The 9,252-nt window shown below is 48.7% G+C and overlaps 3 protein-coding genes across 5 annotated transcripts in view; 1 reads left to right on the forward strand and 2 right to left on the reverse strand.

Annotated features, from left to right (window-relative positions):
- Nucleotides 1–44: 44 nt before the first annotated feature.
- akr1a1a (aldo-keto reductase family 1, member A1a (aldehyde reductase)) lies at nucleotides 45–9,246 on the reverse strand. Of its 2 annotated transcripts, XM_060065687.1 has the most exons (9): nucleotides 9,169–9,246; nucleotides 8,444–8,531; nucleotides 8,051–8,170; nucleotides 7,506–7,657; nucleotides 7,097–7,292; nucleotides 1,870–1,919; nucleotides 1,494–1,643; nucleotides 603–762; nucleotides 45–266 (listed from the first exon to the last, which is right to left on the reverse strand). In XM_060065687.1, exons 2-9 carry the CDS (start codon nucleotides 8,528–8,530, stop codon nucleotides 201–203), a joined length of 981 nt encoding a protein of 326 aa, XP_059921670.1. In that variant the 5' UTR covers nucleotide 8,531; nucleotides 9,169–9,246; the 3' UTR covers nucleotides 45–200. The 2 variants fall into 2 exon arrangements, with proteins under 2 accessions (XP_059921670.1, XP_059921671.1); XM_060065688.1 differs by having other exon boundaries at nucleotides 8,444–9,194.
- LOC132468024 (E3 ubiquitin-protein ligase TRIM39-like) lies at nucleotides 1,913–4,455 on the forward strand. 2 transcript variants are annotated; one of them, XM_060065659.1, is made up of 3 exons: nucleotides 1,913–2,512; nucleotides 2,547–2,682; nucleotides 2,786–4,455. In XM_060065659.1, the coding sequence occupies exon 3, from the start codon at nucleotides 2,787–2,789 to the stop codon at nucleotides 4,413–4,415; it is 1,629 nt and encodes a 542-aa protein (XP_059921642.1). In that variant the 5' UTR covers nucleotides 1,913–2,512; nucleotides 2,547–2,682; nucleotide 2,786; the 3' UTR covers nucleotides 4,416–4,455. The 2 variants fall into 2 exon arrangements, with proteins under 2 accessions (XP_059921642.1, XP_059921641.1); XM_060065658.1 differs by having other exon boundaries at nucleotides 1,913–2,682.
- dnajb5 (DnaJ heat shock protein family (Hsp40) member B5) overlaps nucleotides 8,660–9,252 on the reverse strand; it is a 3,497-nt gene continuing 2,904 nt past the window's right edge. Inside the window, exons 3-4 of the mRNA XM_060064773.1 lie at nucleotides 8,862–8,874; nucleotides 8,660–8,686 (exon numbers count right to left, since the gene is read on the reverse strand). Of these exons, the coding sequence (XP_059920756.1) occupies nucleotides 8,660–8,686; nucleotides 8,862–8,874 (40 nt within the window). The remainder of the gene's footprint in view (nucleotides 8,687–8,861; nucleotides 8,875–9,252) is intronic.

Here is a 9,252-nt window from a genome sequence, read left to right on the forward strand (position 1 = left end):
TGGCTGAAAGGGGACACGGAACACACTTGCAGAGTTGCATAATATTCAGTTCAAAGAAAACTTTATTTTTAAATTTGGGCTCAAATCAATGCGCTTGCGTGGAGCCCCGTTTCAGACGCAGGGTGTCAGCCCCGTTTCAGACGCAGGGTGTCAGCCCCGTTTCAGACGCAGGGTGTCAGCCCCGTTTCAGACGCAGGGTGTCAGAAGGTGTCGTGGAAGGGGAAGTGGGGGTGCTCCGCGTCCCTCCACACTCGCTGGCCGTTCCGCTGTTGAACACAACCCACAGAGGAGATCAGTGTCCGGCCAACAACACGTCTGCTGCTCAGAATGGGGGCTATCGCTCTCAGAATAAGGGACAGAAAGTCATGCTGGCTCTCGGGATTGATAAAACAGAGGTCCGGTCGCCCCAACTTATCCCGGTTTTGACTTCATTAATTGGCTGAAACCACCTACTCAGTATAAAAACTCAGGATGTTCCCGTCCAAATGCCACTCCAATAGAACTCGTTATATCCACATTTACAGTCAGAGTTATTTTGGACGCAGCAGTGAGCTGTCTCGCCCGCAGTGTTCCCCGGAGCTGTCTGGACCTGCGTGACGCACCTCTACCGCGGGGACGATGTAGCGCTCGCCGCGGTCCAGGGCCTCCACCTGCCTCATGTCCTCCTCCGACAGACTGAAGTCGCACACCTGCAGGTTCTGCTGGATTCTGGACGGGGTGACGCTCTTGGGGACGCAGACCACGCCCCTCTGGACCTGCCACCTGCGGATCAGTCAAGACCTTCAGCCAAGGTGCAGGATCGTCCTGGTGGTCAGGCCGGGGTTGGACTCCCATCTGAAACGTTCTGGGTTCGATACCGCAATGTCCACAGTCTACCCGTAAGCATTCGTGATCAAGATGACCCCTAACCCCAACCTGATCCTAAACGACATGCATCTACAGTTCTGTCGGTCGTTTTAGACAACAGCGTCTAATCAATGACTTCTTAGGAACAGTGATGTCCTTCAGGGGGTGGCAGAGTACGTTGGTGGCTTGAATGTTTGACTCTGCCAAAAGGCACTGTCTAACCCAGGGGTCACCAACGTTTTTGAACCTGAGAGCTACTTCATGGGCACTGAGTCATACGATGGGCACCCAGGTCGATACACTCTTCTGAAATAACTCATCTATGTGAAGACATGTTAATTAATTAAGTCATGTTAATGATTTCTCACAATAATTATCATCAATGACTTAAAAAATGTGGGAAAGAGTTGTTCAAGAATGAGTAGTGCTGTTTTTAGAACAGGCCTGCGGGCGCCTCATGTGGTCCTTGCGGGCGCCATGGTGCCAGCGGGCACTGTGTTGGTGACCCCTGGTCTAACCTGTAGGAATCCTTGGGGCAAGATGTCCTCCCAGCCCTACCTTCAATAACCAGTATCTGAATCCCAGCCCATTGGGTTGCTATTCATCGCAGTAGCAGGCTTGTCGTCGTGTGGGTGTGTGATCTTTACCTGAGCACCACTTGGGCGGCGGACTTCTGGTACTTCTCTGCGATAGCCCCCAGTTTGGGGTCATCCAGCAGGCGTGGCTCGTCAGCTGAGGCCCAGGGCCGGTCGCCGCTGCCTAGGGGGCTGTAGGCCGTCATGCAGACCCCCACAGACCTGACACGGTACAGTCACGGTCTGCGTTAACCAATCAAGCCCTATTGTGCTACATATAGCAAGGGGCCTTCTTTCCCTAGCAGCCATCTTGGATCTAAACGCTAGCTGGGTGGGAGGAACTGAATGCGGAATTTCGCATTCAGTTCCTCCCACCCAGCTAGCGTTTAGATCCAAGATGGCTGCTGGGTGACTACGTGGAAGGTGTGGAGGAACGTGTCGCACTGACCGGCAGTGAGACAGCAGGCTGGCCTGTGATAAATACGGATGGCACTCCACCTACACGGGGGGGTGGGAGACAACGACCAAACAATTCAGCCACACGCTTCCTTACTCACAGAACAACACTCTCCTATTCTTACTGCTCTTTATCTAGGGATGTTCCGATCCCATCTTTCCTTCCCGATAACGATGAGATTCCTGAATTTGAGCATCGGCCGATACCTAGTATATTATATACCGATGCAGCATTTAGCATCGTAACTACTATTAGCACTTGTTCTTATTGAAGGGTTCTCTTCACTGACAGTGATGTATAGATGTACGTTCACTTACTGTCAACATTTCTTTTTTTCAAAACAATATAATTTACATGTATAATCTATAATTATAATCCTATATTCTTATTTCTCTAGGTAAGCGTCGATGCATCAATTGTTTTCCGACCTCCGACCGATAACGAAGTGGAAAATCCCCATTAAATCACAAAATGTCTCTAGTTTTCACCAGCTCGTCTGTTTTGTCATGTATGGTGTTTCAAATATATTTGAAAACAAATCAACGTATTTGAATTACAGCGCATGAATGCACCCAAAGCCAGAGTGTGAAAGTTGAAACGACGGTGAACCGTGTGTCCGTGGGGGCGGAGCCAGGTGGTAGGGGCGGAGCCAGCTGTTAGGGGAGGAGAGGAGGGGACGTATTATTCAGGAAACGAAACTTAAGGATCATAGAAACCAAAGCCATCCAACGCGGAAGCAGTTCTCTCTTTCAGGAGGAAAGAAGCATTTTGGAAAACATCGTCTGACACAGAAAATATAACAAGGTGAGTAAATCAGCACAACTTTGAGAAAAAGTTTGAACCTCTCTTCCCCTTATGGAATTAGAACAATAATGGAACATCTCAATACATGAACCTTGTCTTCTAGGATGGCCTCTGCTAACATTTCCTGGTCTGAAGAGAACTTTTCCTGTCCCATCTGTCTGGATGTGTTCAGCAGCCCAGTTTCCACACCGTGTGGACACAACTTCTGCAGAACCTGCATTAATAAATTCTGGGATGAACAAGTCCAGTGCAAATGTCCTATTTGTAACCAGATTTTCGACACTAGACCTGATCCACAGGTCAATATCTTTGTATCAGAGATGGCTGATCTGTTTAGAACGACCGTACGAGTAAAGGAGCTGCCTTGTTTTGAACCAGGAGAAGTTCCCTGTGACGTCTGCACTGGGACCCAGCTGAAGGCTGTGAAGTCCTGCCTAATGTGTTTTACATCTTACTGCCAAACCCACCTGGAGCCACATCAGAGAGTCGCAAGCCTGAAGAAACATCGGCTGGTCGAGCCTATGGACCGTCTGGAAGACAGGATGTGTAAGAAACACGACCGACTTCTGGAGCTCTTCTGCCAGACTGAACAGGTGTGTGTGTGTCAGTTCTGCACAGAGGGTGACCACAAGTCCCATCCTGTTGTACCTCTAAAGGAGGAATATGAAGTGAAGACGGCCCTGCTGGGGAAGATAGAGGCTGAAGTTCAGCAGATGATCCAGGAGAGAAAACTAAAGATTAAGGAGATCAAAGACACGGTTGAATATAGCAAGAAAGACGCAGACGGAGTGATAGCCGATGGTGGGCAGGTCTTCACTGCTTTGATGCGTCGCGTTGAAAAGTGCAGAGATGATTTCAACCAAACAGTTAAAGAGAGACTGAAAACCACAGAGAAACAAGCTGAAGACCTCATCAAAGAGCTGGAGCAGGAAATAGAAGATCTGACCAATAGAAGCTCAGAGGTGAAGCCACTCTCACACACTAAAGACCACCTCCACTTCCTCCAGACCTTCAGATCCCTGAAGGATCCTCCACCCACCAGGGACTGGACCACGGTGGAGGTCCGTCCTCCGTCATACGCAGGGACGTTGATGAGATCCCTGGATCAGCTGGAGGAGACACTGAACATGGAGATGAAGAAGCTGAGTGATGATGCTGAACTGAGGAGGGTCCAGCAGTATGAAGTGGATGTGACTCTGGATCCTGATACAGCTAATCCCAGGCTCCTCCTGTCTGAGGATGGGAAACAAGTACATGATGGAGGTGTGTGGAAGAGTCTCCCAGACAACCCCAAGAGATTTACTTGGTTTACATGTACTGTTCTCACGAGGCAGAGCTTCTCCTCAGGGAGATTTTACTTTGAGGTCCAGGTTAAAGACAAGACTGCATGGGGGTTAGGAGTGGCCAGAGAGTCCATCAACAGAAGAGGTTGGACAGGGTTAACCCCTGAGACGGGTCTGTGGGCTCTGCTCTACACCAAGGATGGGTTGGTATTTAGAGATTACCCTGATGTCCGTCTCCCTCTGAGAGCTGATCTCCAGAAGGTGGGGGTGTTTGTTGATTATGATGAGGGTCTGGTCTCCTTCTATGATGTGGAAGCCAGGGTTCATATCTACTCTGCTACTGGCTGCAACTTCACTGAGCCTCTCTATCCATCCCTCTCTCCATGGTTTCATGAAAGAGGTACAAACTCTGCCCCCCTGATCATCTCACCTGTCAATCAAACAGACTAGGACTTTTGTTTGATAATAAAATAAACAAACAACCAAAATATGAGCGCGAATGTTTTTTGAAACCTGCCCGGCAACGGACGACGCGATCATCTGTTGCAGGCAGGTTTGGAATGGATTACGTATGGATGACGCGCCCGGTACAAATTTGGCAGCCGGTACAAATTTAGTGTGACAGTGTCCATGTTTTCCTCCAACGACCGAGCGAAATAATAAAACGCTTGAAGTGTGAGCGTGGCGTCAGATCCGAGATCCGAGTCGGTTCGCAGAGAATACTCGAACGCAGCATAGGCGGGCGAAGCCAGGCTAGGGTCAGAACAGTCATTAATAATGAATGCAAAGAGAAGGATTCACAAATGTATTTTGTGATTTATATATAAATTACTCTCTTCTCACAAATACATTTCAATGCACACAAATGGATATCGGTATGTATAAATGTAAAATAAATCCATAAACAAAAATAAGTTTCACAAACACATTTCTGATCCACACACAAATGTGTCTTGTTTTAAATAAATGTTATATAAATCCATAAATATATGAATTGAAAATATATTTGCAATTTTCATCAAAAATGTATTTGGATGTTGTTACATTTATATACAAACTGTTGAACTTGAATTAACAAGACGCTTTTCATTTGTGTACTTGTTTGCAGGTCCCTCGATTCACGGGGCCCAGAAGTAGATGTCTCCGTTCACTCCAATACAAGTGGGGAACAGGAATGTGCCTCCTCAAAAAATGTCTGGATAATCAAAGGCTCATAATTATCTTTATGCCATGTACAAAAATTTAAGTTTTCTCTTACAAAACGACAACGTTACCTCAAGCGTTTTATAAGCCGTTTTGTTATTATTTTTTTGCTGGAGAAGGAGGGTTGGGCATGCAGCTGAAAGGAGTCGTAGTGAAACAAATGTTGTTCGGCCCGGCATTCGAGAGGGCCCAGTGCACGGCTCCGTTAACTTCTCGTGTCCGAGGTATTTCCTTTTACTTAACATAAATGACGTTGATGGTTTTTAGGCACTGTGGTGACTTTCTATCACTAAAACTTTTTTAGTGATAAATGGATTTTTAGACTGGTTCAGCTGCTGCTCAATAGCCGCGTTTACATGGCAGATCTATGCCGCATAGATTTCTATGCGGCATAGATCTGTTCCTAAAATGTGTTCCGAATGTACTGTATACATGGCAGTAACAAAAGTGTCCGTTATGTCTCTCGCGCACACCTGACACGTCTCTGGACCGGCGGCGACATAATGGATGTCTTATCACTATCGGGGATTTTAAATTTGATTTTAATGAAAGCACAGCAGGAGAGAGCTTTTCTCTGCCTGCTCCTTCAATTAAGAAGGAGGAGGACAGCGCAGCAACGTCAATTTCTCGTCAGATCTTTATATTTACCCTAGCGCCGCCGCAAACAAGAGGAATTTGGATGCGAGTCCGCAGCCAAGACTGGTGGGAGAGAGTGGTCTTACGGGAATTTAGTGACCAGGAATCCTCGAAGGTCCAATTGCGCACTACTGCAGCTGCCATCTCTCTAAATTAAGAAGTATTTTAACGTTCAGCCTGCAAATGTACTAGTAGTAGCCTACTCATTTACAGTTATCTCGGACACGCGCGGACACGTCATTAATAAACACCCATGTCCCGTCGCTTAGCAACCGGACACGCTTACCGGACTACTTTTACGGAGTGATAACAAAGACGTGAATCAGGCAATAAATCCACTTTCCTTGACAGCGGTGAAGTTCGGTGTGCTTAAAAGTACCGACGGAGCTCAGTGGACCAATTGCGAACTACTGCGGCTGCTCTAAGTTAAACCCCAATCTATGCGGAATAAGTGTATACATGGCGATTTAAAACGGACTACACCACCTATTCTATGCGGCATAGAATCTATGCCGCACAGATAATTGTATTCCGAATGAGGCGTATACATGACCATTTTCTATGCCGCATAGAAATCTATGCGGCATAGATGTGTCCATGTAAACGCGGCTAATGACTCACGTTCCTCTGCTTGCGATCATTGCGATTCACCATTTATTGATCCATTTATTCAAAAGATCCAAAGACAAAGAACGGGTGCATTACGGAATCATTTTTATAATATTGTTAATAGCCTAATAAACATTTCAGTTGCGTTAGTATTTAATTTTAAATTTGCTCGTTTAGCTGTGTATGGCAGTTAACAATTTGGTGTATTACAATTATTTATGTGAGTAGGCTACTCCAACATCATTGCTGATCGATATGTTGCATTTTTAGTAAATAGTTGGGAATATGTTTCTTAAGCAATAACATTGAACTGTATTTTTTTTCTAGGCCTACATAGATTTACTATGTTGGGGGGGGGGGGGGGATATATGAACTAAATATAGTAAATATTTTAGATGACACGACTCTTCTCAATGCCGTGGAACGCTCCGTTCACTTGCATGGGCCCTCCGCAACGCCAGCGTCTTCGTTACTAAGCGACGTCAACGACGTCTTTGGCTACGGTGTGACGCCGTAGTGTTTGTGTAGTAGCCTAAATGAGCTAGTCACGAGATGGTAACGAATCGGTGCATACTGCATAGACTTGCGTACTCGCCGATACCAAATAACTTTGAGGCAGTATCGGAGGCATTCCGATAGCGGGATCGGTAACGGACAGCTCTATGTGCGGGGCGGTCCTCCACCTGGTTGACGGCCGGTCGGTGGCGGGCCGCGGCGATGACGTCGTCCATCTGCCGGGCGCTGAAGTTGGAGAGGCCGATGGCCCGGACCAGGCCCTGGTCCACCAGCGCCTCCATGGCCCGCCAGGTCTCCAGGTAGTGGGTGTCAGAGTAGCAGACGCTACCGTCGGCCCGCCGCGGCATCAGCTCCTCCCCCCGCCTGGGAGAGACACGCACACCGGCAGCAGAGATCGTACATGGCGTGGTGTAGCCGTGTAGCCGTGCATTTTACACTGTCTGTCTGTGTGTGTGTGTGTGTGTGTGTGTGTGTGTGTGTGTGTGTGTGTGTGTGTGTGTGTGTGTGTGTGTGTGTGTGTGTGTGTGTGTGTGTGTGTGTGTGTGTGTGTGTGTGTGTGTGTGTGTGTGTGCTCACTGGAAGGCCATGGGCCAGTGGATCAGGTAGAGGTCCAGGTAGGAGAGGCCGAGCTGGGCCAGGCTGCTCCTGCAGGCCGCCTCCACGTCCTCCGGGTGGTGCTTGGTGTTCCACAGCTTAGACGTCACAAACACCTCCTCACGACGCAGCTCCTAAGGGGTCAGAGGAGCCCCCCCCAACCATGAAACCCCCCCGGGGGTAGACAGCTGCTCCCTCTCAGAGGAGACCTTACTGCTGAACACCCTCCCTGCCTCCTCCTGCACATCTCAACGTTTCCTCTAAAGCTCCGACCGGCTGTCTGGCAGAGGAACCACAACCTGGACCTGCAGTAGACATTTAGCATCACCACCACCCCCCCCAGCTCCAACTACCGGCCTACCTGCTCCACCACCTCCAACACCTGGTCTACCGGAGGCAGGTGGAGGGAGGCTACCTCCACCTGCCTCTGGTAGAGACAGTGGTGGAGGAGGGAGGCTACCTCCACCTGCCTCTGGTAGAGACAGTGGTGGAGGAGGGAGGCTCCCTCCACCAGGTGGAGGTTTTACCTTCCCGGGGCCGACCCTCTGAGCCAGGGCTCCTCCCACTTCCTGCTCGTTGCCGTAGGCAGCGGCACAGTCAACATGTCTGTAGCCGCAGTCCAACGCAGACAACACCGCCTGCTCCACCTGACACACGCACACACATGGACGCACACACGCACACACACGCACGCACACACACACACACACACACACACACACACAAAAACGAGTGGTTAGGGTGTTCATAGAAGATAAGACTACTTCTACTTCGGAAGTTCTGAAGGATGCTTTGTGATGTTTGTGATAAAGGCGTCGTGGATGCAGGGGATCAAGGTTACGACAGACGTGAACCAAGCGTCCATTATGAGGGCGTTTGTATTATCTGAACCATAGGAAGTGTTGGAGGGTTGTGTCCACCTGTCCTGCGGCACTCTTCCAGGTCCCCAGTCCCACCACCGGCATCCTCTGTCCCGCGGAGAGTGTGACGGTACGCTCCATGTCCATGCTGACGGGGGAGAGAGAGAGGGGGAGACAGGGAGACGGAGAAGGGAGGAGGGAGAGTCTGGTTCTGCTCCTGAGTGTGAGTCACTTAATGGCTGTGTGGGCTCCACTAGTTAGCGCACCACGGGCGAGTCACCGTGACCGGGTGATTACCCCCCTCTGCATTCACCCAGTCACAATAACACAGGGGGGGTGCGTGACAAAAGGATTTTAAAGTTATATAAATGAGCCTTGGATTTCAGAACAGAATAATGTAATCAGTTGATGTGCACATTTTAAATACTTTTACCCTCGCCCTACGAAAATACAGCTCAGTAATAAACTCTGAGTGAACCCTGCTGATGTCCCTGAGAGGATGGTTTTATATGCATTAGTCACAGCCCAGTGTTATTAAAGATGGTTTTATACGCGTTAGTCACAGCCCAGTGTTATTGAAGATGGTTTTATAAAGACCAGCACAGCCTGTCTTGTCCTCAACAGTCTGAGGTCCAGCAGAACATAAGAACTCCTCAGTTCTGCCGAAGAAACGACTATAGGGTTCTGTGAATAACCAATACCATAACACGACCATCACATTACAGATGATTGATTTAAACAGATTAATTAGAAACACGACGAGTAAAACAGCAGAGCAATCCTACCTCTGGCAGACAGCCGCGTGTATGTCTGTGTGTGACTGTGTGTGTGTGTGTGTGTGTGTGTGTGTGTGACTGTGTGTGTGTGTA

Source organism: Gadus macrocephalus, chromosome 11, assembly GCF_031168955.1.
Source record: "Gadus macrocephalus chromosome 11, ASM3116895v1".
NCBI lineage: Eukaryota > Metazoa > Chordata > Actinopteri > Gadiformes > Gadidae > Gadus > Gadus macrocephalus.

Bases quoted from the DNA above. Each gene is read 5' to 3' on its own strand.
- LOC132468024 (XM_060065658.1), top strand. From the start codon at position 2,787: ATGGCCTCTGCTAACATTTCCTGGTCTGAAGAGAACTTTTCCTGTCCC.
- akr1a1a (XM_060065687.1), bottom strand. From the start codon at position 8,530: ATGGACATGGAGCGTACCGTCACACTCTCCGCGGGACAGAGGATGCCG. The intron at 8,171-8,443 runs GTGGACACAACC...TGCGTGTGTCAG, and splicing joins GGAAGAGTGCCGCAGGACAG to GTGGAGCAGGCGGTGTTGTC. The intron at 1,920-7,096 runs GTGGAGGACCGC...CCCCCCGTGTAG, and splicing joins ACCGACCGGCCGTCAACCAG to GTGGAGTGCCATCCGTATTT.